The sequence below is a fragment of the Loxodonta africana genome, chromosome 3 (genome assembly GCF_030014295.1).
Source record: "Loxodonta africana isolate mLoxAfr1 chromosome 3, mLoxAfr1.hap2, whole genome shotgun sequence".
Lineage (NCBI taxonomy): Eukaryota > Metazoa > Chordata > Mammalia > Proboscidea > Elephantidae > Loxodonta > Loxodonta africana.
The window spans coordinates 186,269,863-186,295,497 of record NC_087344.1 but is presented as its reverse complement, the minus strand read 5'-3'; the positions used below and the strand labels follow the sequence as shown (position 1 = coordinate 186,295,497).

The following is a 25,635-nucleotide window of genomic DNA, read 5'->3' as shown; positions in this document are numbered from 1 at the left end:
GTTCGCTGAGAGGATCTTGATTTCTGAGGGACGCTCTGTGGCATTGCTTAGGTTGGGTCTCTCAGCTCTGAGCTCCCTCGGTTGGTTATTTGAATCTGCAGTTGCCTCTCCGCTCTCATCCTATACACTCCTGATTAGATGTGGGGTGTGGTGGGGCTAGGTTGGGGGGCCCCCTGTATTCGGAGGTATAGGATCCCTGCTGGGTGGGATCTATCCAGGCATCTCGCGGCAGGTCCTCCCGTCCTCCCCCAAGTGGGGGCGCTGTGGCGCTGGGTTGCGGGGGGCCCAGGTTCCAGGCTTCATAGCTCAGAGGCGTGATTGGGCGGTACCCTTTCTTCCGAATCATCGACGGAAACTCGACACTTCTGGGCTTGTGAGCGGCTCTCTCCTCCCTCCGCGGGCGCTTATAAACCTCAGCCCGGCAGCTCCCGCTCGCTGCACCCCATCTCCTTGCCCCGGTGAGTCGCGTCCCTCTAACCCTGCAGGGCAGAGCCTGGGGCACCCCTTTCCTCCTCGGGCTCTCAGGTCCCTTCCCCGGAGCCAGCTCAGATAGGATTTCAGGAAGTGGTTTAGGGAAATCAAGCAACATTCCCTGCAGGCGGTGGTTGGGAACAGGCGGGGCGTTTGGGAATGTCCCCTTCCTCCAGCCCGCCCCCCTTACCCTCAAGGACTTTGAGTGCCGAAGCCCTCTCTCCCTCCCTTTCTGGGCGCGGGGAGTCAGCGAGTCCCATCGGGGACCCCTGTCACCGGCAACAGGAGAGGAGACGGTCTGTGGGGTCCAGGGCTCAGCCCTGTGCCCAGCTGCTTCAGCACTTGCGCCTGAAGGGAGGCGGAGTGGGGAAATGATGAAGACGGGTTTGCCAGCCCTGACCACAGCTGGGCATTTGCCAGACCCTGGGCTCCTCTGTTGGAAAGAGCGGCCAGAGTGTGTGGCGGAGTGCAGGCGGGTGGAGACCCACGTCTGAACACAAACAAGCTTCGGAAATAAACAACTTTATGACCCTTTGAGGCTGGGTGAGATTCCAAAAGGGCCCTTGGGACTGAAACCCCACAGAAGGGCTGCCAGCCTGAGGGAACTCCACAGAGGGATCCCCAGACTGAGAGAACTCCAAAGAAGGACCCCCAGACTGAGAGCCTCCAACAGAGGGGACTCCAATCTGAGGGGCCACCACAGAAGGGTCCCTAAGACACAAACACTTAAAAAAGGGCCCCTAGAATTCAAAACCTACAGAAGAAAGGGTTTCTGGAGCTGAAATGCCTCCTATCACCCACCTCAACTGAGATGATGTTGCCTGGTCTCCTGCCCTCTCCTTTTTCTACATAATTCCCCTTCTGGGTGGAAGCCTGAGGTGGCAAAGCCAGGGCAGGGAACCCTCTGGCCTATTCTTGGATCCCCTGGTCTCCCTGACTCTCCCTCTGCTCCTTCATCTCCTGCAGGTCAGCCCCTCAGGACACCAGCTCCAGGCCCTGGGTCTTCATGGCAGCAGAGCCACTGACTGAGCTGGAGACCGCCATCGAGACAGTGGTCACCACTTTTTTCACCTTTGCAGGGCGGGAGGGCAGGAAGGACAGCCTCAGCATCAATGAGTTTAAGGAACTGGTCACCCAGCAGTTGCCTCACCTGCTCAAGGTAGGTGAGGGTCTGCAGGACTAAGATTTTGTGAGACAGTGGTTGTGGGTGATATTGTTGAGCATGATGGTATGAGCACAAGTGTGATTGTGGGGAAGGGTGCAGATAAATGGTTCTTGATTTTCCTACCTGGGGTGTGTGTGTGTAACTAACTAGGTAACTAAAAAACCTGTTTATGCAAGCGAAAGTGTTACGGGGCTTCATGATCTCTTCAGACCATACTGTTGGCGTCCTGTGTCTAGTCTGTGCCTCTCTGGTCTCATTTCGCAACACAGGACTGGGCCCAGGGCTGGCTTCCAGGAGATTCGTAGGTCATCAGAGCTAGAAGGAGGTCAAGAGAAAACATTGCCCAACTTCCCCACTTCACACATATGGAAACTGAAGTCCAATGGTGCAAAGGGGCTTGTCAAAAATAAAAGTAAAAACAGCCAAATTCATGGAGTCACAGAATCTCAGTATATCAGGGGCTCATAAGGAGGAACTATGATCACTTTCCACCCACTACGGAAATCCCCTCAACATTGTGCCTGACAGGGTCATTCCTTTTCTCCTGCTAACAGAAAGGAGTCAGGACTTAAATTTCATTGCCTTTGGGTTGGCACACCATTCCAGGCTGCTGAGTTTCTCTTCCATCCTTTCTGAAAATTCCCAGGCATGTAAAAGTATGAGAATATGGATTTTTTAAAAACACAAATGAATGTTTGAAACTCATAGTCTTTTCTCCGGCAAAATCCCCTTCATCCTTAGACTTCTCAGAGTTTTTTCCTCATCATCTTACTGAAAATCTGGCTCTTGCCTGAAGGTACAACATTCCCTGTTGCCTTGTCAAGTAATGGCTTTTTTTTTTTCTTCCACATCCAACTCCCTCTGGGCCTGGGAACACAGGAGAAGACCTCTTTGCTTTTCATTGCTGCTTCCAGATTTAAGTTCCTCCTTCTTGCTAAGCACCCTTGCTCTTTGGAAGCCCGTGTATTACCTGCCATCTCTCTTATTGCAGTCTTCATAGCACTTCAGCCCCTGGCTTACTGTTCTTTTTCTCATGATTGCTTCTGTCATTATTCTCGGTGGCCTCAGTATCCCCACAGACAACTCATCCAAAACCTAAATTCCAAAGATTCTGCCCTTCTTCATCTCAGCATCCCATTTCTATGTTCGGACTTTAGACCTTATTACCAAAAAAATGTGCCACCTCCACAATCTTAATTTCAAGCTTTCCTTTCTCTGACTGCCACCTCCTGACTTTCCAAATCTATTCCTCTTTTCCTCCTCCCAGCATTTCCTTTATACCACTGGAACCTCTAATCTCTTGACCCTTTTTTCTTTTTTCATCCTCATCCCTTGTGTCCTTATTAACCTTCTTACTCAACTCCAGTTCTAAAGTTCATTCTTATAATCACTCCCTTAACTTCCTTGCTTCTGTCTCCTTCTGTCCTGCTTGTCTGGTGGCATCCCTGTAACCCGTTGCCCTGTTTCGTTGAGTCTGACTCATGGCAACTCCATGTGTTACAGAGTAGAACTGCTCCATAGAGTTTTCTTGGCTATAACCTTAATGGAGGCAGACCACCAGGCCTTTCTTTGGCAGTGCTGCTGGGTGAGTTCGAATTGCTAAACCTTTAGGTTAGTAGTAAAACGCAAACTGCTTGCACCACCCAGGTTAAATCCAACACTCTACCTACATTAACTTGCTGATTAACATGCTGGTTAAATCCAGCATCCTGATTCTGCACTGGTAGAGTGAATCTGACTGGAAAAAACAAACAAATAAACGCACACACACACACACACACACACACAGCCATGCTGACTTGTCTCACTTAAATCTATAACCACAAACCCCGAGGGGACCCTTGGCAATTCTACAGTTCTTTCATCACTTCATTTACCAGCTCTTTCAGATGGTTAGTTCAAAACTTTCCTCTCTCCTTAGGGTCCAGTACCTCCCCCTCCACATTCTTCTTCTCTCGGTTGATGACTTTGCTTCTTAGTTCACACAGAAAATAGGAGCAGTCAAGAAACTTCTCAGTGCTCCCTCTCCCAAATCTGCAACCTGATCAGCACATGCTCTGCCTGTTACCATGAAGGATCTGTCACTGCTCCTAAGGCCAACCCTTTCACTGGTGCCCTGGATCCCATCCCCTCTGGCCTACTTAAAGACTTTATTCTTGCAATTATTCTCCCTCTCTGTCTTGCATCATTAAATGATTCCTCTCTATGGGTCATTCTTATCAGCTTGCACATATGCTGTAATATCTCCCATCTTAAAAAAAAAAGAAAGAAAGAAAACTTCCCTTGGCCCTATAACCCCCTCGAGCTATGCCTTATATCTCTGCTCCCCTTTATAGCAGAATTCCTCAAAAGCAGTGAGAGTTATTTATACTTAGGGCCTTCACTTTCTCCTCTCCTGACACTGTCCGCTCCCCATCCCCCATTTCTTCTTGAATCCATTCTAGTCAGCTTTTCATCCCCACCACCCCACTGCCACTGAAACTTCTCTTGCTACTATTATGAGTGATCTCCTTACTGCTAAATGATCAGTTCATATTCCTTGTTTACATTGTTGAAACATTTTCTTCACTTGGTTTTCTAGATAACAAGTGCTCCTGGTTTTCCTGCTATCTGTGTGGCTGCTCCTCCTTAGTCTTCTTTGCTTTACACATTGAATAAAGTCTAAGAACCTCCTTTTTCCAATCTCTGAATGTTGGTGTGCCTCCAGGCTCAGTTCTTAGACCTGTTTACTCCTTTATCTACATTCACTCCCTTGGTGATCCTATAGCTTTAAGCACCATCTATATGCTGATGATCAAGGATCCCTGGTGGCACAGTGGTTAATAGCTCTACTGCTATTCAAAAGGTCACCAGTTCAAATCTATCAGCCACAGGAAACCCTATGGGGCAGTTCTGTCCTATAGGGTCATTCTTAGTTGGAATCGACTCAAGGGCAACAGATTTGGATTTGGTTTTGGTTTTATATAGTGATGAGTCCCAAATTTATAGTCTGTCTCAGAACTCTTCTCTGGAGTCCAGACTTACACATCCAACTGTCTACTTTGACATCTCCTCTTAGGTCCCTAGTAGGCATCTCAAACCAAACATGTCCAAGGCAGAACCGTATTTCCCACCATATGCCTCTGCAACTTGCTCCTCTCCCCATCTCAGCATGTGGCTCCACAATTCCCCCGTTTCTTCAGATCAAAAGCTTTGGAGTCTCCTTTTCCTTTTCCCATACCTCACACCTTTCAGCCAGTCTATCAACAAACCCTGTAGGCTCTACTATCAAAATACTTTAATTCAATCATGTCTTAGCAGTCTTCCACCACCTGCCCTATTATGATAGCTTCGTAAATGGTTTCCCTGCTTTCACCCTTGGTTCCCCAGAATCTGTACTCTAGCCTGCAGCCAGAATTTTCCTTTTAAATCGTAAATCAGATCATGTCATTCCTCTGCTCTAAACCCTGGGACTTCTCTTACACATTGAAGGTCTCTTCTGTGATCCACAAGGCCCTATGTGATCGGCCTCTTCTCCTCCTCCCTCACTCCTTTTTTCTTTCCTTTGACACCTCTCCAGCCATATCAGCCTTCTTGCCCTTTCTTCAATGCCAAGCATGTTCCCGCCTCTTGGCTTTTCAGCTTGCTTTTTCCTCGGCCCAGAATGCTCATCGTCCAGGTATTTGTTAGCGTTATTCTTCATTTAATCCAGATTTCTGCTCAGATGGCAAATCCTTAGAGTTGTCTTCCTTCACCACCAATTCCAGATATTATCTCCATTGCTCTCTATTCCTTGGCCCTGCTTTATTTTTTCGAGAACACACCCATCACACTTGACCTTCGTTACATACTCGTATGTCTACCAAGAATGTAAGTCCCATGAAGGAAGGGAGTTTGCTCACTGCTTTATCTCCAGTGCTGAGAGCAGTGCCCACCTCCTAGTAGATGTTCAATAAATATTTATTGAGTGAGTGAATGAATGAATGCATCTTACAAATAGTTTTTTTTAAAAAAATTAACGACTAGTGGATATTTTCCTGTTAAAGAAAGTGGTGCCTGTTTGTCTCACTGCTTTCAAGGGAAATGAAGCCCTGATACATGGTACAGCATGGATGAAACTTGAAAACATCATGCTGAGTGAAATAAATCAATCACAAAAGGACAAATACTGTATGATGTTACCAATACGAAGTACTTAAAATAGGTAACTATATACAGATCAGAGTTTAATAGTAGTTACTAGGGACTAATAGTTTACATGAGCCATGGTCTCATCTACCTTGAGACCAGAAGAACTAGATGGTGCCCAGCTGCCACTACTGACTGTTCTGATCAGGGCCACAATAGATGGACCCTGGTAGAATAGAAAAAAAAAAAAGGTGGAACAGAACCTCAAATTACTAAAGAAAAACAAAAAGCCAGACTTGCTGGACCAGTTGAGTCTGGAGGACTCCCTAAAACTATGCCCTGAGATACTTACTCTTGAAACCTTGAAATGAAACTAGCCCCTGAGATCAACTTTTAGCTAAATAACAGATTGGCTCACAAAATAAAGAGTATTACCCATAAGAACTATGCTCCTTTAAAAAAAATCATCTATATAAAACCAAACAGTCAACAATTATTTTAAAGCGAAGATGAGAATGTAAGGGGAAAGGGAAACTAGATTAATGGAAACAGAACAACCAATTGGAAGTATTGAGAATGTTTGTGTTAGTCATCTAGTCCTGTCATAACAGAAATACCACAAGTGGATGGCTTTAACAAAGAGAAATTTATTTTGTCACAGTCTAGTAGGTTACAAGTCCAAATTCAAGGTGTCACATCCAGGGGAAGGCTTTCTCTCTCCATCCGCTCTGGAGGAAGGTCCTTGTCCTCGATCTTCCCCTGGTCGAAGAGCTTCTCAGGTACAGGGACCCCATGTCCAAAGGACGTGTTCTGCTCCTGGTGCTGCTTTCTTGGTGGTGTGAGGTCCTCAACTCTGTGCTCACTTCCCTTTCCTTTTATCTCTTGAGAGATAAAAAGTGGTGCAGGCCACACCCCAGGGAAACCCCCTTTACCTTGGATCAGGGAGGTGACCTACCTGAGTAAGCGTGGTGTTACAATCCCACCTAATCCTCTCAACATAAAATTTCAGTCACAAAGTGGAGAACAATCGCCGCGTATGGCCTAACCAAGTTGATACACACATTTTTGGGGGGACATAATTCAATCCATGACAATGTTCATGCATTGTGAAAAACGTAATCAATGTCACTGAACAATTTGTATAGAAATTGCTAAAGAGGAACCTAAACTGTTGTGTAAACCTGTACCAAAAACATAATAAAATATTATTAAGTAAATAAACATACATAGAGGTTACCAGGGGCTAGAGAATGGGGAGTGGGGGGAATTACTGTTTAGGAGGCAATGAGTTTTTGTTTATGGGAAGGAAAAATTTGGCAAAGGATACGGGTCATGGTTGTACAGCACGATTGATGTAATTGATCTCACTGAATTCTGTGTGTGAAAAATGTTAAATTGGCAAATGTGTTACCTATGCTTTTTACAACAATAAAAAAATTAAAAAAAAGAAGGGTAAAAAGTCATGGTTCCCTAAATATTTTCGTATTTTACAGTTTGTAAGCTAGCCCTAGTTCATACAACATTTTAAAACTAAGATAAAATTTTTAACATCGTATTAATAACATTTACAATCAATGAAATGAAAATGGTGCCCTGTATTTCATTATATAGATTAACACAAAGTTGCATAGCCAAAACCTCTATTGACTGACATTTCTCTTGTGCCGGTTTTTTTGTCTCTTTTGCAAACACCCATGTTCATATATCTTTATGTACTTGAAGGATAATATCTGTATAGGGTAAATATCAGTAGAAGTATTTGGTCAAAAGGCATCTTTTTACTGAATTTTTATAGATATTACCAATCTGCCACCCGACAAGTTTACGTGGTCATCAACAGTGCATGCTAGTGCCTGCCCGTTTTCCACATCCTTGCCTGAATTTGGTATTATCAATCTTTTAACATTTGCTAATCTAATATGTAAGGAGCCCTGGTGGAGCGGTGGTTAAGCACTTTTGGCTGCTAACTGAAAAGTCGGAGGTTCCAACCCACCAGCCGCTCTGAGGGAGAAAGATGTGGCAGTCTACCTCCTTAAAGATTAAACCAAACCAAACCCAGTGCCGTGGAGTCGATTCCAACTCATAGCGACCCTATAGGACAGAGTAGAACTGCCCCATAGAGTTTCCAAGGAGCACCTAGTGGGTTCAAACTGCTGACCCTTTGGTTAGGAGCCATAGCACTTAACCACTATGCCACCAGGGTTTCCCCTTAAAGATTACAGCCTGTGGGGCAGTTCTACTCTCTCTTATAGGGTCACTATGAGTCAGAATCCACTCAATGGCCACGGGTTAATCTAATATGTGAAAATGGGATCTTGTTCTGATTTTCAAAAAATGTTGCTGATGAACATTTATATTGCTTTTTCTGTGAACTGCTTGTTTCTTTTTATCAGAGTTTTTCTTTTTCATATTGGTTTGTTATGGCTCTTCCTAGAATAAAGACATTAGCCTTTTGTCTACTGTATGTGTTGCAAGTATTTCCCCCTAACAAGTTTGTATAGTCAAATCTATTGAACTTTCCCTGAATGGCTTTTGTGTTTTATGTGATGCTTAGAAAGATCTTCCCTATTTTAACAGACAATAACAACAAAAGACAAAAAACAGAACAAAAAACCCAGACTTTATTTTATGATTTAAACTTTCCTACTAATTTGAAACACTACGTTTATTACCTATTCAATTCACATGTGCATTTTGGGTCTCTTTTTTCTGCTTCATCGATCTGTTTATTGCTTATCTAGTAACAAGCTGGTTTAACTACTGTAGTTTTATAATATGTTTTAATACCTGTAGGGTTTGTTCCCTCATTATTTGTAGTTTCCAGAATATTACAAGTGATTTCCAGTGTTTATTTTTCAAGATGAATTTTGGTAACATTTTATTATGTTAAAAAGAATCCTGTAGATTTTAATTGAACCAGTACCAGTGACCATTGAATTAACTCTGACTCATGGCGACACCATGTGTGTCACAGTAAGACTGTGCTCCATAGAGTTTTAAATGGCTGATTTGGGGGAAGTAGATTGCCAGGCCTTTCTTCAGTGGACTCTGTTGTTGATTCAAACCTCCAGCCTTTTGGTTAGCAGCGGAGTCCATTAATCATTTGCACCACCCAGGGACTCCTATTTGAATTGGAATCATGTGAAATTATATTTGAGAGAAAACTGGCACTTTTGAGTCTAAGAAAAAGCTATGTTTTTCTCTTTATTCAGATTTCGTTTTATCTCCCTCTGTTCAGTTTTCTCCACAAAGATTTGATTTGTAAATTTATGCCTAAATATTTTATTTTTTACTATTTTAAATGGGATTTTTTTCTCATTAAATTTTCCAACTGGTTAATATTCGTATACTTAAATGTTATTGGTTTTTGTGTATTAATATTGTAACCAGACACCTTATCATTTCTAATAGTTCTTTAATTTTTTTTTTTGAGAAATATCAAGAAGTGGATAAGAGCATAAGCTCTGAGACAGTCTAGGTTCAAATGCAGGGTTGTCATCCTTGGTTATTTAATCTTTCGAGCCTTAATGTTCTCACCTGTGAAGTGGACTTATAACAGTACCCTCCTTGTTGGGTTGGTCTTGTGTTTAGTCAACCAGTATTTATTGAGCAGCTACTATGTCCTGTCCTGTCACAGTCCTAGGCTTCAGCTTACAGTGGTTAGCAAGCAGCAGCTACGCGTCAGATTTCTGCTCTCCCAGGCACTGGGGTGTTACAGTGGTGAACAAGATGGACAACGGCCCTGTGCTCACGGAGCCTTTCATTGTAGCAGATTATGAGAATTAAATGAAGTAAAGCACGTCATGTGTTTAGCATAGTGTCTGGAACAGTTAGCTCTATTAAGTGCTTGCACTTGTTGAAGTATTAGCCTTTATCACCGTTTTGGTTTTTTCTTAGAATACACTAATATTCTCTCCCGATACTCATACTTTTTATTTCTTTCTCTTGCCTAATTGCATGTTTTGTTTTGTTTTTTCCCTCCCCATATAATGTTTCACTAGGTATCCTTGCCTTCCACTGGCAATACTTAGAGTATTTTGCAATTAAACATAATTGTGATTTTGAAATTCTTGTGTAGCTGTTCTGTGAATTAGCCTTATGCCATCTGTAGATGTGGCAGGTCTTCTCTGCCTTCGTCCCAATCCCAATGTCTAGTCAGAAGTTGAGCGTCAGGCTTCGCCTGAGGCACCCTTCTCTGGTTTGACCTTGACTTGTCCTTTGAACAGTCTCCTTTTTGACTGTGATCTTTATCTTGCATCAAATCCTTTCATCATGATGATCCGGCTTATAGGATCCATGGATCCCACAGGCCTATGGTGAGAGATTTGGCCAAGGACCCCTAGAAAACCAAATACCCCATATCCTTGCCATTTCCCTGATCTACCAGGTTAGGACCCAGCTGGAAAAAGGGGAAGACATTAAAACCCAAAACCCGTTGCTATCAAGTTGATTCGGACTCATAGTAGCCCTATGACAGAGTAGAACTGCTCCACAGCGTTTCCAAGGCTGTAAATCTTTACAGAAGCAGGTGGCCGTATCTGTATCCCATGGAGCGGCTTTTGGTTAGCAGCTGAGTGCCTAACCATTGCACCACCAGGGTTCCTTGGGAAGGCATCAGGGTTATGCAAACAAGCAGCTAAGTGATGTGAACTTGTCCTGCTCTCATGAAAAAGGAGGGTGGCTCTGAGAGTGACCAGACTGAATCCATCCCTGCAACAGCTCCTTGAGTATCCTTGGTCAAATCTCATGGCTGGCACAGTGGTGTGTTGGGGCCAGCTCATAACCTCCTTCGTTGACATCATGTTTGTGGTTTGAAATTGGCCATCATGGGAGTATTTACACCACAGCAAATGTTACAAATCAAGTTTCTCCACCTTCCCCTGCTGGTGCCTCTTGGAGTTCCCTACCACAGCATCGCTGTCCTGGGGCTGTAGCCCTCCTCTTTGTGATGCGGTGAATTACTTAATATGGCCCCTCTAATTTTTTTTTTAGTCATAGTCTTTGTGCCTCCCACACAGCGATTGCAAATAAGGTGTATGAAACCTGTGATGGTTATGGTTGTATGTTAACTTGGCTGGGCCATAATTTTTAGTGGTTTGGCAGCTATGTAATGATGTAATTTGGCAGCTATGTAATGATGTAGCCATCTACCATTTTTGTGATCTGATGTAATTATCCTCCATTTTGTGATGTGTTATAAATCCTAGCCTCTGTGCCTGTGGTTATGATCTCATTTGGAAGTGAGTTGTCCGTTATGTTAATGAGGTAGCATTAGAGCGGGATGTATCTTCAGTGGCTGCCTTACCAGAAGGTTGTGACTCAAGTTACCACCCTTACCCCAGTCACCACCTTTACCACCCTTATTCAAGTCACACCCTTACTTGAGTCACACCTTTTATCTTACAAGAGATAAAAGAAGAGAAAAGCAAACAGAGGAACTCAGTATCACCAAGAGGAAGAGATGGGAGTGGAGTGTGTGTCCTTTGGACCCAGGATCTCTGCACTTAGAACTTTCTATACCCAGGAGACGGAGAGGGTTGTAACACTGGAGACAGCACAAGATGGCAAGAAGCAGTGGCATAGAAATGGTGGCAGCAGAACCAGGAGATTGGCCCAAGATGGCACAGTGGGCTTCTCAGACCATAGAGCTGGTCTTGCTGATCCACGGAGCCAGAGAGCTGAGTGCCTTCAGGCCGAGGCTTGCTGGCAGAGTGGGGTGCCTCCAAGTACTTACTGATGGAGCTAAAGAGCTTTGTAATGCTTGTCCAAGCAGGGCAGAGGTTGGGCTGAGGCATCAAGGGGCCAAGGGCCAGGTTGAGGCCTGCCTGCTGGCACCTCTGAGAAGAGGCTGCCCTGATTGAAGAACTGTGTCCTGAGTAATGCCTGCTACTGAACTGTAACCTGTTACTTCCCTAATAAACCTCATAACGGAGAGTATGGTCTGTGAGTTCTTTGCGCCCGTTGCAATGAATTGTCGACCCAGCAGAGAAGTAGAGAATGCTGTGGGAGGGATGGTTGGTGTCAGAATTGGTAAAAAATTTGGAGAGAGAAGGCTTGTCTGACCTCTGCCTCATAGGAATCAGCCTTGGGCTGGTGATCTTGATTCTCTTTATCCCTTGTGAAGTTAGAGGAGGTCAGATGCTTCCATGCTGCCATTTTTATTCGCCCTCCCTCAGAGAATGGCAGTTGGCAATTCTCTCCTCACTGCTTGTCTCAAGAACTCTAGTTTCTAACTCTGCCTTTCCTCTTGGTGTCTCCTCAGGATGTGGGCTCCCTCGATGAGAAGATGAAAAGCTTGGATGTGAATCAGGACTCAGAGCTCAAGTTCCATGAGTACTGGAGGCTGATTGGGGAGCTGGCTAAGGAGATCAGGAAGGAGGTGGCCCTAGAGATCCAGAAGAAGTAAAGCTGACTAGCAGGGATGGGGGCGGGCTGAGCAGGGCCAGGTGGGCTGGGCAGAACCCCACTTCCCCCCAAATAAAGCTTCCTTCTTGAAACAAAAATGTGCTACTTATGGACCCGTTTCCCTTTTTCTCTCTTGAGATTACCTATTGCCATCAAGTTGATTCTGACTCAGCGACCTGATAGGACAGGGTAGAACTGCCTCATAGGGCTTCCAAGGCTGTAGTCTTTACAGAAGCAGACTGCCACATCTTTCTCCTGCAGAGTGGCTGGTGGATTCGAACCACTGCACCTTGAGACTAGGGGGTGGAAAAGCTTTGCCCTGCCTGAGGATGGGTCTGGAAATTACGAGCTCCTTGAAGGCCAGTTAACCCGTTGCCATGAAATGGATTCTGACTCATGATGACCTCATGTGTTAGAGAGTAGAACTGCTCCGTAGAGTTTTCTTGGCTGTTATCTTTACAGAAGCAGTTTGCCAGGCCTTTCTTCTGAGGAGCTGCTGGGTAAATTACAACTGTCAACCTTTAGATTATTAGTTGAGTGCAAACTGTTTGCTCCACCCAGGATCCTTGGAGGCAGGGAACGTTATTCATCTTCACATGTCCTATAGCACCTAGCTCCATGTCTTGTACAGTGCTTAATAAATAAATGGTTGATGAATGAATATTGAAAGGTAGCGACAGAGATCTGGGTAAGGGGCAGATGAGGTAACTCATGCCCCCCAGGTGCCTTCTGAGACTCAGGGGCATGGTCCTTGCTCCCAAATTTCTTATTCTCGTGGTTTGTGCCACCAAATGATAATGATAGCTATGAACAGGTGTCAAGGGCTTACTACGTGCCAGTCACAGTGCTAATCATTTCCTCAGTATTATTTTAGTTAATTCTCACAGTCCTTTGAGATAGGTGTTCTTGAGTTGGTCCTATTTTTAAGTCCTATATTAAAGGTGAGGAAACAGATTTTGGAGAGGTTAAGTCATAAAGATAAGAATAGATGGAATTGGGTTGAAATTCCAGAGCCTCTGTGATTAACTGGGCTGCTCTCTGGATGGATGCTTGGAAGTACTAGACTCTCCTTCTCTCTCCCCTCCCTCCGTAGCAAGGGTGAAGGAAAAAGATGGACATAACGTTCTGCTTCAAGGGCCGTCGAGTGAGGGTGGTGGTGGTGGGGCTGCAGGAAGAAGAATTTTTGGTCACCGTGGTGTCTCAGCTTTCCCTCTCCTTCATGGTTTGAGGGGCATGTGATTTGCCCTACCTGCCACCAGAGGGAGCAGAGGCAGGGCTGCTCAGAGGGTGCTGCCTTGTGGGGCTGACTCCTCATTACCATACTGTCAGGTGGAGTCCTTTGGGGCAGCTTTTAATCTGGGTAGTACAGACAGTTAAAGCACTTGGCTACTCACCGACGGGTTGGCAGTTTGAATCCACCGAGATATGCCAAGGAAGAAAGGCCTGGCAACCACTCCCAAAAAATCAGCCATTGAAATCCCTGTGGAGTACAGCTTTACTCTGACACACATGGGGTCACCATGAGTAGGAATCAACTTGATGGCAATTGGTTTTACTGGATGCTAGTCTGGAGGAATTTTTAGGCTGAGACAAACTCTCTCTCCCCTCCTATCTAATGGCCCCGCAGGCTGAGACACTTCAGAGGGACTCCCAGGCTGGGACTCTCTGGGAAGGGGGGTGCTTGGATGAGACATTCCAGAGATGTTCCTACACTGAGGCCCCTCCACAGTGGGACCCTTGGAGAGACCCCAGACTGAGATTCCTCAGAGGGACCCCAGGCTGAGACAGCCTTGGGGAAACCTCCAGATTGACAGCCCTCAGAGGGGTCCCCAGGTTGAGGTCCCTCAGAAGAACATTCAGAATGAGACACTCTTGGGAGGGTCCCTCCACTGAGATAGTCACAGAGGGTCCGCTATCCAGACCAGAAGCACAAGGGAGCTCTAGAAGGAGTCAGAGGGAGGAGCGTTGGGAGGTATACTCTCATCTCAGAGTTTAGAAAAGGAGCCTAGGAACTTTGGCTCTGGGCCCACCCCATTCTTGCTCTGACCCACACTGACTATCCTCTGCCTTTTTTAACCCCACTCCACTCCGTGCCAATTACTTCAGGTTCCAGGCCACTGGGCCTGGGAAGGCGCGAGCAGGGCCACTTGGGTTGGGGGTGAACTGAGGCTGAGTCCCTGGACTTGTGATCCAGTGGGCCTAGGATGTCATCCTGGATACTGGAATGTGGGCGGGGATTGCTGTGAAGCCGCTGGGTTCGGGAAAGCCTGGGGATCTGAGAGAGGGAGAAGCAGGCAGCCAGACTGGTTTGGAGGTAAGTAGATGCCAGGTAACCCATTCGGGCCATGAGGGGAGCTTTCTGGGAAAAGAGAAGTCAGGACAACACTCAGTCCGGCTGGTCCCCTCTACCAGGTTGCATTTCTCTGGTCCTTTCCTTCTGATCCAAGTCCTCTTCATTTATCTCTGCCACCAGGACTGGGAAAGGCTGGGGTTCTGGGGTCTGGGCAGCCTTGATAAGTGTCACTATTCAAATTGGCCCTGGTTGGGAGGACTGTGTGTGTCACATCGAAAGTCTAGAGTAGCCCTCAGGGACCTCTCTCAACCCCACATGCTCCTCATTCCCTCTGTGCTAGAAACCCTGCCTCGATCAGCCCTTGCTCCTCCTTTCCTGGTTACTGACGCAGACCTCAGCCACTTCCCTGCCCCACAATTTCCCTAGGTCCTTTCACCTCCGAGGCTCAACCCTGGAGTGTTTCCTAGCCCTCCCTTTCTCTCTCTCCAGCCTTTCTTCCCACCTCCCCCCACAACCCAGACTGCTGGTCTAGGGTGAGGGGCATCCCAGACTGAGCCCTCCACGGATCCCTCCCCGTGGCAGGGTGGGGAGAGAGGGCTATCTGCTCTGGCCAAAGGAGGGTGGGGCCCACACAGCTGGCTCGGAGCCCAGGCAACTATAATAGCAGGGGTGGCTTAGGGATGAGGCCCAGCCCTCTTTCTCCCCTCCCTTCCCCCAGGTATAAGAGCTGAGCTCAGGTGAGCTGGCTCCTCCTGTCCTGTCTCAGCGGCTGCCAGCAGGTAAGAAAATCCAGGTCTTTTTACCCAGATGGGCTGCACTTGGCCCAGAGAGCACAGTTAACCTTCCTAGTCTACCCTAGACTGCCAGGGGAATGGCTGGGCAACCAGGTCCTGGAGGCGGGGTGTGTCTGTGTGTCTGTGTGTGTCTGTGTCTGTGTGTACAGTGGAGGTGGTGGTTAGAGGGGTTGGGAGGAATGAGCTGAGGTGAGGTCTAAGGGATTCCCTCTAAGTGGGCTGGTCTGGGTTCTGTGACCTTAGCTCTTGGAGCCTAGGCAGGGACTGGGCGTTGTGTGGGGCTGGCTCTGACCCCTTGGGTGAGGAACTGATTATCTGGGGTGGAGCCAAAGCAGGGAGTTGAGGAAGGAATGCTGGGCTCTTCCCTCACTGAAGGGCCTCCCTCTGCTCCAGGTGGAGCATGAGGCATCAGCTCCTTTGGGACAGGCTGTAGAACCACATACCTCTCCAGAGGAGCAAGTGCACCCAGGGCACCATGGGACAGTGCCGATCCGCCAACGCTGAGGTAGGTCCATTCATTCCTTGTGTGTTTTCTGTCACCACACTCCTCTCCTCCACCGAAGGGTCTATATTTCCTCGTTGTCTTGGGCCCCCTCATCTCAGCCTGTCAGCCTGTAAGGACCCTGCCTGAGAGCCCCAACCCCCTCCATGATGCCACACAGGGTGCTGTGATGGAGCCTTCCCAAGAAGACCGCATGCTGGGGCCTGCTCTGCCGGGGGACTGGGGGTGGGGGAGGGAAGGCTTGCCTAACTGTGGCTCAGGGCAGAGGCAGCTGTGACTGGGAGGCCCATGTGGCGGGGGAGGGGGGGTGCAGCTGGATTCTGGGTTTGGGAGTGGGTGGGAACCCGTGTGCCTTCCAGCTCCCTTCTTCTGCCTTGTTGACTTTGTGGACTCCTGGAGATGCATGGTGTCTGTGGGTAGGTGGAAACTCCCTGACGTGGGTGATGATGTCTCCTGCCCTCAGGATGCCCAGGAATTCAGTGACGTGGAGAGGGCAATTGAGACCCTTATCAAGAACTTCCACCAGTACTCAGTGGAGGGTGGAAAGGAAACGCTGACTCCCTCCGAGCTACGGGACCTGGTCACCCAGCAGCTGCCCCACCTCATGCCGGTACTGAGGGAGTGCACCCCACCCCAGTTAGTACCCTGACTTCCCAAGCAAGTACCTTAAGACCACACCCATACTTCTGGCCCCTGGCAATAGCAACCCTCCAGCCCTTTCCCCTTGCCAATGCCAGGTAGGCTTAGGTTCTGCTTCCTGCCCCTGGGCAGGGTGGGGTGGGACAATCTGGAGGTGCTGCCTCTCTGAGCTGTCGATGTCTTCTCTCCCTTCAGAGCAACTGTGGGCTGGAAGAGAAAATTGCCAACTTGGGTGGCTGCAATGACTCTAAACTGGAGTTTGGAAGTTTCTGGGAGCTGATTGGAGAAGCAGCCAAGAGTGTGAAGCTGGAGAACCCTTGCCCAGGGAGCTGAGAATCTTCTCCTGGAAATCTTGGGGGGATGTTGGGGCAAGGGGACCTTAGAGACTGTGGGCCAGGAAATAAAACCTTCTGTCCACCACTGCCACCTCATTCTGCAGCCCGCACCTTTTACCTCTGTGTAATTCATAGTGGTCCTCCCAGAGGTCTCTGTGTGCCTCCTTCCTAGGAGCTAATGGGGCCAGAAGTCCCATCAGAGGGAGGCTCAGGGGGTGGGTTGGGGATAAGATCCATCCTCAGGGATGGATGTTGAGGGATAAGAATGGTGTAAGGGTCAAGGAAATTGGTAACGGGGAAAGGGCAGAGAGGAACTGAAGTCTGGGAAATGACTTGTGAGAGGTGGCTGGGAACAAACAGGGCTGAATATTTGGCACTAAAAAGAACCTACAAGAACGTATCTCTCCCAGTCTCTCCTCCAATTCAAACTGTAGCTGTCTGTCCTGTGCCTTCTCTTCCCACCTCCAGTTCAGCCCCAGGCTCCTCATAGGGCTCTGTCCCTGGGGTAAGGCAACAGAGGAGGGGGAGTAGGTTTGGGGAGAGGCTGAGGAGGGCTTGACTTTGGGGGTGAGGGACCAGCTGGGTGCTTAGGTATTTACTGAATTATGGTTGTTTTGTATCATTTGATTAATAAAAAAAATAGAAAAAGTGAAAGCTGTTGTCTTTTTTTTTTTTAATTTAACATTTTATTGTGCTTTAGGTGGAAGTTTACATACCAAATTAATTTTCCAATCAGTGATTCTTATGCAAATTGTTTCATGATTTTGGTTGCAATCCCTGCAGTTTGTCAGCACTCCCCCATTTCCTCCCTAGGTTTCCCGTTTTTTTTTTTTTTTTCATTAGTCATGTTTCCCTCTCCCTCCCTGTTTTTTCATCTTTGGTTTTGGTCAAATGTTGCCCTTTTGGTCTCCTGTGGTTGATTGTTCTAAGAAGCACATTCTTCCCGGATGTTATTGTTGATGTTATAGCGCTGTCTATTATTTGGCTGAAAAGTGGTCTCCGGGAGTGTTTATAGTTTCAAGTTAGAAGTTAGTTTTGGGGCAATAGTCTTGGGAGTTCCTCCAGCCTCTTTCAGGCTTTTAAGTCTGATCTTTTTTTAATTTGAATTTTGTCCCACACTTTTTACCTATTCTATTTGAAAAGCTGTTGTCTTGATAGGACATCCCATGGGTGTTTGAAGGTCCACGGGGTGAGGGGGGTTGGGGATGGGCGACAGCCAGTGGGAGGGGTGGGACATGTCAGGGCTGGAGTGGTTGGCAGCAGAAGTGAACGGGGATTCACTTATCCCCATGGGCTTGGGCTGAGGGTGGTTCCCGATCCAAAAGGTGGGAGAACTGGTCCTCTCTGAGGGATGGGCTTGTCTGTTTGGTGGCCTGGCCCTCTGACAGAAGATGAGGTGCGTGTGTACACCTGGAGAAAAGGATGTGAACCCAGATGTCCTGAAACCTGGCTGACTGTTAGCAAGGGAAACTCAGAGCTGAGGAACAGGCTGGCAAGCCTGGGTTTGAATCCTTGCAGCGCCACTTACTATCTTAGGGACTTTGGCATGCTCTCAGAGTATCAGTTTCCTCATCTGTAAAATGGGAATATTAATAGCACGTCCCTCACAGGATTGTTAAGGTGATACTGCGCTGCATCATGTCAAGTACTTAGCAGAAAGCCTGACACGTAGTGAGTGATCAGTGAACACAAATCGTATCTGTGGAGGTAGGTGAGTGGGTTCCCTCTCTGGTGTCAGCTGCCACCTCTGTATAGTGAGATGGCACCTCCCAGTTTCCATGGGTATCTTGGGGAAGGGGTGGAGGATAGTTACCAGAGGTGTCCTGTGCTGTGCATGAGAATGGGCCATGGACTTCCTGGGTGGTACCAACAGTTAAGTGCTGGGCTCCTAGCTGAAAATTTGGTGGTATGAACATACCCAAGGTGCCTTGGAAGACAACAAGCCTGGCAATTTGCTTCCGAAAAATTCACGGCCTTGAAAACAATATGGTTCCATTTTATTCTGCACACGTGGTGTTGCCGTGAGTTGGAATCAACTTGACAGCAACCACCACCAACAGGGATGGGTCTCAGGAGAATTCCCCATGGACTGAACTGGAGATGGAAGACCAGGAGCAACACTGGGGCCCACGGAAATCAGGTGTGACTCCTGAAATACCAACAGCAAGGAAGTTTCTGTGGCCAGCCAGGCTGGCCTGGAATGCTAACTGAACTGGTCTGTTGGGGGCCCCTAAAACTGGGCTCTCGGTGACCCAGGTGAGAAGGGCAGGTGACAGTCCTTCCCTTCCTGTCTTCACCATGTCCGGTTCTGATCAGGCCCGGCGGGGTTAGGAGGGTGGGGTTGGGGGAGTGCCAGCTTCCACCACTCCCTCTGGAGTGGGAGTGGAGGGTGTTAAAAAAGGTGTGTATCCCTTTAACAAGGGCCCAACCCCAGGGCCAAGTCAAGAGGGAGCTCAGTCACTATCTCCCCACCGAGCCAGCTCCGCCAGGCAGGGCAGGGAGGGAGTGGGACAGATTCTGGGAGTGCAGCGGGGAGGAGCTCTGGCTGGGGTGAGCGGGGGAGCTGCTTGGCAGTGCCAGAGCCCAGGCCCCAGAGCCCTGCTGGAGAGAAGGTGGACTGAGGAGGCAGGTGAGCGCCCCAGGCCTGGCCTGGGAGGTCCGAGGTTGCCTGAGAGGCCCTGCAGAGGCTTGGGAGGCCAGGAAAAAGGGCAATGAAAAGGGCTGGGGAGAGGGGCCTGCCAGAGGCAGGGCAGGAAGATGTCTAATGATTAACTTTCCACAGAGGCCAGTTTGGAAATGGAAAGTCCTCAACCCCTGGGGTTGGGTCTGGGGGCTGTGGGAAGCCTACAGAGGAGGGTATGGGGTGGGAAGACCCCCTCCCAGGGCCCAGCAGCAGACTGGGCTGTTCTCCAGAGGCTGGGCTACCAGGCAGAGTGTTCCGGAGCTTTGCCCACAGCTGTTCTGATCATTCCCTGACAGAAAAGGGCAAAACGTGTTGGTGGGGGGCAGGAGCGTGGTCAGACCCTGGTCACAGGCTTCTCTGGGCTCTGGGAGCTGTGTCCTGGGAGAGGTGATGGGGCCTAGGAGGAATTGAAGAAGGCCCAGGAAGCCTGAGAACCCAGGTAGAGGGGCCAGGGGCTGAGGCGGCTTCTCCTCTACCTCAGGACCCAGGCAGGTCCCCTGACATAGGGCCCATTGTGCTCTGGGAGCTGTTCCTTCGGAAAGGACTATGAGTCCTGGGAGGAACCCGGTGAGACCCTGGGGAAGCCTGGAAGCACCGGGGAAAGCGAAAGCGAGAAGGCCCGACCCTCAGCAGCTTCTCCTCCACCTCAGGACCCAGGCAGGTCCTGGCTTGACTTGCTTTGCTTGGCAGAGCCATCTGCACTATATGGGAGCATTCCCCTGCCTAGCCCTGTGGGGTGGGGGTGAGGGCAGGGGTGTTGGGAGAGGAAGCACTGGGGGTGCTGGTGAGAGGGGCTCAGCCTTTCTTCACTGACTAGGAAATAGGTCTGGGTGTTAGTGAGGCCAGGACCAGCCATGTGTGTGCGTGCGTGTGTGTGTGTGTGTGTGTGTGTGTGTGTGTACACAGTGTGTTTGTCTTTCTCCCCACACCAAACTCCTCCAACTTCACTTGTTCACTTGTCAGGAAGAAATTTCAGAGGAGCCAGGTGCTTCCTACAACTGCATGCTGCAAAAGCAGAAGTGGGTAGAAGGAAGATGGGTTACCCAAGATGAGGGGACCAAGAATACAGAGTTCTTAGCTCCGTGTGTGTCTCTGTGAGTTAGATGTGAGTGCTGCATGGGGTGGGGAGGAGAGACGGGGTATTTTTATATGAGAGACTGAGATTATAGTCCCCTGGAACTGAGGAAAGAGTATGAGAGAATGAGACTGGTTAAGTTGGATTTGTTTGAAATAGCCTTGCAAATAGAGTAAAGTATTACCAAGCCAGTTCAGATTGCACTATCCCTGTGTATGGAAGGGAGTTGAGGTGAATGAGTGAATTAACAAGGAATTGAATGAGTGAATGATTGAGAGAATGAACGTGTTTCTGAGAGAGTAAGTGAATGAATGAATGAGAGTGAATAAATGAGCAATGAATGAATGAGTAAGCAAATGAATGGCAAACACATGGGTGAATGAGTTGGAGGTAGATGAAAGGGACACAGGATGCTAAGTTTAGGGTTGAGAGTGGGCTAGACTCTGGAGAGAACAGTGACCTGGAGGGACGTGAGTCCAGGGACATAATCTAACTCTTGGAAAAAATTTAAGGCTCAAGAAGTGTATATGGAGGTGGGAAGGCAAGGTGAACTTTGGAGGGTGTGGTAGATGATCAGGACTTCAGGTTGAAGGGAACCTGCGAGTTGAAGAGGTGGGGCTGGGTTAGAAGGCCCTTGGAGGGGGTGGGGCCAGGACCCTGGGGGTGGGAGGGCGGGGCTGGAGTGGCTGAGATCCAGGGGGATGGTGTCAGGGCAATTTGGGCTTTTGGAGAAGTCAGCAAGCTGGGTTGAGGCAGGCGGGAACCTCCTGGTTGCTCAGTGATGAATCAGCCAAGGAGAAGACAATGAGAACATTGTGGAGAGGGGGCTGGGGGCCCAGGTGTGAGGGCCCACTGGAAAATGGTCCCCACTTCCACTTTTTGGGAAGGCTCCAGTGCATATTGTCTGCGTGCCCCCACTGTTGGGCCAGGATCTACCTGTAGCAAAGTCCTGTTGACCTGTTCCAGGAGGGAATGGGTCCTCCCATAACTGGGTTCCCTCCACCTTGGTTGGTAAGAGGATGGGACAGGGAGGAGGGGTGAATGGCTGTGGGATGGGTAGGGTAAAAGATCCTGTCTCCTGGACCCCAGGGAATAGGGTAATGATACCTGATTGTACCGCTCTGACACCCTTATTTCAGAAAATGCTTCAGGAAAGCACTTGTCCATACGGTTATTTCCAGCATGGTCCATTTACAAGAAGGTGGTGGGGAACGGGGTGGATTACTGGGAAGAGGGCCTGGGGGCTGAAGCCTAGAGATGCTGAGTTACCTCTCTGGGGTCACCCAGCACACTTGACTGCAGGCAGCTGAGGAGTCTCTTGGGATGCTTATCCTGTGTCTTGCCTGCTTAGCTGCTGCCAGTGGCCAAGTAGGGTATTGAAGAGGGGCAGGAGAGGACTCCTGGGGTCAGAGAAATAAGACTCTGACAAGGAGGTAAATGAAGAAAACAGGTGGTGGGTGGGGCACGGGAGAGAGCAGAGAGGCATACCACCTAAAAAACCAATTTCTTTCCATTGTCCTCTCCTTATTTCCTTCAGAGTTCCTCATATAGGGAGAATGGTCTGGGATAGTTAAAGACAGAGGATTCTCTGAGCTATCTCCCCATTCCCAAAGCTCTGTTGGGAACAGGCTTAGCACTGTCTTTCCTGAAATGAATCCCCTGAAACGCCGGCCATGGGCCTGGCCACCCCCAAGTGCAGCGGAATAACAGTGCTTGTGTTGAAAAAAGTTTTTTCCCTCCTCATTTGTGAATGTTAGAGTTTTTGTATGAAAGTCTGAGGAAGATATAAACTTTGAATCCCACAGTTAAACCCGTAAAAAATAATCTGTATGGAAAGAGAATGGTTTCCTGCAGTCATTGCTCCATCCTCCATCCTTCCGGCCACAGACCAGAGTGGTCAGGCGGGCAAAGCAGGGGATAGGAAGGGCAGGATTCCAGGCCAGAGACGGGCTGCCGCCCCAGCCTGACCCCTCTCCCTCTCTTCTCTCCTTCCTTCCAGCAACCTGGCCCTGCCCCTCCCCTCGTCTTTCACACTTCCTCCAGGAAAGCACAGCCCTGCACCAGCTCAGAAGGATGGTCGGGGGCTGTGGCTACCGGGTATCAGGGCTGGCAGGAGAGGGACCGTTTATAGGGCATCTACCTTGAGCAAGGCACTGTCCCCTTGCAGTGAGGGCTAGTGGAGATACAGAGATTAAAGCATGGAGATGGTATGTTCAGGAATTAAACAAACATGTCCCAAATTTCTAGTCTTGCTGGTAGGCTCTGAGTCCTGTGATTTGGCAGAGAAAATATGACTGTGTGTAAAAACAATGTCCTGGCTCAAGGACTGTCTAGGAAGATGGGATCCAGGAAGAGGCTGGGCCACTCCAGTCAGTGAGCCCCAGCCAAGGTTGGGCAGTGAAGACAGCCATGTCTGTGGGAGTCAGAGGAGGGTGCCAAGGGCAAGGGTCAGGGCAGGCTTCCCATAGGAGGTGCGGCTTGGGCAGGGCTGGAATGGGGGGCGGGCTCAGCTAGGTGGAGAGGCCAGGGGAGCAGGTGTGGGAGCAGGGAGGGCCATGAGGGGATTCGAAAGCAGGTGGCAGGGGCAGGGTGCTGGGGTGGGGCCTGGCACAGCAGGCAGCCTGTCTGAATCAGACTGCAGGCTACTCAGGCCCCACAGTGGCTGTGTCCCCGCTGTGTCCAGGAGCCGCCAGGCGAGGGCGGTTGGAGTTCATTCCGGGGCTTGGGGGCGGGAGGGGAGTCTGATTTGCCTGGTTGACTTGGGGGGGGCTCTGGGCTTGGGCGGTGACTCCCACAGCAGATCTGCCCCTCATATCCTGTTGTTCAGAAGGCTGTATCCGCTCGGAATGTGAGTGCCTTTTGTCCTGGGGCGAGGGGGGGATGCTGTGTCCTCTGGCAGGCTGCAGCTGTGTCCAGGGTGACTCCAGCTGGGACAAACCGGGCCTGGCTCTGCCTTAGGTAATGGGTAGATGGGGGGTTCTTGAGGCCTGCTGTATTTATAGGGGTGGGTGTGAGGGGAGAGGCTAGTGGGTATGGCTGGGGCGGTTCAGCACAGAATCTGACTCAATGGACCAGAAACTTATCCCAGAGAGGGGCAGCTGTGACTTGAGCCCTTTACTCACTGCCCTGGGGTCTGCTGGGATATAGGGGAGGACCTAGGCCCCTACCTCCTGCTTTGTTGCCTAGGGCTAATATCTCATCTCAGCCAACTCTGGGGGCAAGACAATAGCTCCTGTCCCCCCGCCCCCCCTTGGCTCACCTTTGCGGTTCTTAAGAGCTTGCCCCCAGGGCCGTTTGGCCAGCTGTGTTGGCCAGTAAGGATGGGCAATTACTCCTCCCCTTCCCATGGGAGCCTCTTGCTCTCACTGGGGCTCTGACATGCTGTCAGCCGGTGCCTGGGGCTGGGGAAGGGCTTGGAGAACCTGCTGAGGCGGTTGAGCTGGGGAACACCTGGATTAGAGGAACCACATAGTTCTCATTCCAGGTCCCTCCACTCCCCACCCCCCCACGCCCACCTTGTCATGGTCTTCTCCTTCCCCTGCCTCCTCCTGAGGACAAACCAGCCTGGGGGGCTCAGGGTCTGGGACAGGAAAAGGACAAGGGCAGGTAGGTCAGGGAGGGGGGTTGGCCTGTGCGGTCCCTTCTTATTTCCCCTTCTGTTGCCCAGGCCCCAAGAGGAGGTGAGGTGGTAAGATGGCAGACAGCTACACCGAGCTGGAGAAGGCAGTTGTGGTCCTAGTGGAAAACTTCTACAAATACGTGTCTAAGCACAGCCTGGTCAAGAACAAGATCAGCAAGAGCAGCTTCCGCAAGATGCTCCAGAAAGAGCTCAACCATATGTTGACGGTAAGAACCCATCTCAGGCCTCCCCTTCCCGACCTCTGGAGGTCTCTGTCCTCTCAGGATGCCCCCCACCCCCAGGCCTCTGTCCTGCTAGGGTTCCCCCACCCCAGGACCTCTCCCCCACTCCCAGGCCTCTGTCCTGGCAGGATCCCCCCACCCCAGGGCCTCTCCCCTACCCCCAGGCCTCTGTCCTGTCAAATGCCCAGGCCTGAACCAGTGAGGCTCTGTTTGTATTCCCACGGCAGAGGCCGCCGTGGCCAGATTTCTTAAACTCTGCCCAGGGTCCTGTCTGGGGGATCTGTGTGGCTGCCACCCTCAGAGTTGCTGACCCTGAGTCCCTCCCCAGGACACAGGGAACCGAAAGGCCGCCGACAAGCTTATTCAGAATCTAGATGCCAACCACGATGGACGTATCAGCTTCGACGAGTACTGGACCTTAATAGGTGGCATCACCAGCCCCATTGCCAACCTCATCCGCCAGCAGGAGCAGCAGAGCAGCAGCTAGAGCCCCCCACCCCTTCCTGGCACTAACCCTGGCACCCAGCCTCCCATGCTCTTGGCCAGGTCCCTCCTCAGCCTCCTCTGCCCACCAGGCCTTTTCTTAGCTGCTCCCTTCAGACCATCTCCCTGACCCTTGCAGAGCAGGAGAGAGGGGACATCAGGGCCCCTGTGTGAGTGCCTCAGTTGGGGGGTGCTTCTCTGAGGGTTTCAGTCCCTGGAGCCAGTAGGCCTTGAGGACCCCTCTGTGAGATCTCAATGCTGTTTGGGGACCCCAAGAGTTTCCTCACCTGTCCAGCCCATCTACCTGTCCAATGTCTGCCGTTACGGCTTGATCTTTGCCTGATTCTGGGCCCGTCCCAACCTCCTGCAGGGGTGGCTCGCTGCTTGAGCAGAGACTCTCCCCCTGTCCCTTGGCCCCTCTGCTGGGTAGAGAAGCATGTCCAGGGATCCCCTCCAGCTGCCTTTGTGTCTGGGAATGAGCTAAGCAGGTCTGGGCATCCTCCCTCCTGCTCAGCCACTGGAGAACGGCAATAAAGGCTGGATTTGGAGGTGTAGCCCTCTCACCCTGTGCCTTTGTGATGCTCATTTAAACTTTTCCACCCCTTGGGAGCCTCCTCAAGCCTCCGTGGTCTTTGTCCTGGCCCCTGAGGCAAGGGGAACTCTCCCAGAGGAACCCCGGAGGCGGAGCAAGAAAGAAGCCAGAAATCCTGGCTTCCAGCAAGTGCTGCCCTCCTGCTCCAGGAAAGGTAAAGGTCACGTTTCGCCATCTCTGCGCCCTTGCAGTACAGACACAGATGTATATTCAACTTCCAGGCACATAGT

At 49.6% G+C, this 25,635-nt stretch overlaps 3 protein-coding genes across 5 annotated transcripts; all 3 read left to right on the top strand.

Moving 5' to 3' along the window:
- The first annotated feature begins 327 nt into the window (after positions 1 to 327).
- On the top strand, positions 328 to 12,261 carry S100A13 (S100 calcium binding protein A13). 2 transcript variants are annotated; one of them, XM_003415082.4, is made up of 3 exons: positions 328 to 458; positions 1,438 to 1,630; positions 12,006 to 12,259. In XM_003415082.4, the coding sequence occupies exons 2-3, from the start codon at positions 1,478 to 1,480 to the stop codon at positions 12,147 to 12,149; spliced, it is 297 nt and encodes a 98-aa protein (XP_003415130.1). In that variant the 5' UTR covers positions 328 to 458; positions 1,438 to 1,477; the 3' UTR covers positions 12,150 to 12,259. The 2 variants fall into 2 exon arrangements, with proteins under 2 accessions (XP_003415130.1, XP_010593051.1); XM_010594749.3 differs by lacking the exon at positions 328 to 458 and adding an exon at positions 503 to 1,014 and having other exon boundaries at positions 12,006 to 12,261.
- Positions 12,262 to 12,358: 97 nt separating this feature from the next.
- On the top strand, positions 12,359 to 19,029 carry S100A14 (S100 calcium binding protein A14). Its single transcript, XM_003414913.4, has 4 exons — positions 12,359 to 15,220; positions 15,629 to 15,740; positions 16,201 to 16,347; positions 16,572 to 19,029. The coding sequence occupies exons 2-4, from the start codon at positions 15,711 to 15,713 to the stop codon at positions 16,707 to 16,709; spliced, it is 315 nt and encodes a 104-aa protein (XP_003414961.1). The 5' UTR covers positions 12,359 to 15,220; positions 15,629 to 15,710; the 3' UTR covers positions 16,710 to 19,029.
- A 117-nt stretch (positions 19,030 to 19,146) lies between these two features.
- Positions 19,147 to 25,376, top strand: S100A16 (S100 calcium binding protein A16). Of its 2 annotated transcripts, none has more exons than XM_064282616.1 (3): positions 19,147 to 19,340; positions 24,137 to 24,315; positions 24,659 to 25,376. In XM_064282616.1, the coding sequence occupies exons 2-3, from the start codon at positions 24,163 to 24,165 to the stop codon at positions 24,815 to 24,817; spliced, it is 312 nt and encodes a 103-aa protein (XP_064138686.1). In that variant the 5' UTR covers positions 19,147 to 19,340; positions 24,137 to 24,162; the 3' UTR covers positions 24,818 to 25,376. The 2 variants fall into 2 exon arrangements, with proteins under 2 accessions (XP_064138686.1, XP_064138687.1); XM_064282617.1 differs by lacking the exon at positions 19,147 to 19,340 and adding an exon at positions 23,302 to 23,427.
- Positions 25,377 to 25,635: the final 259 nt, after the last annotated feature.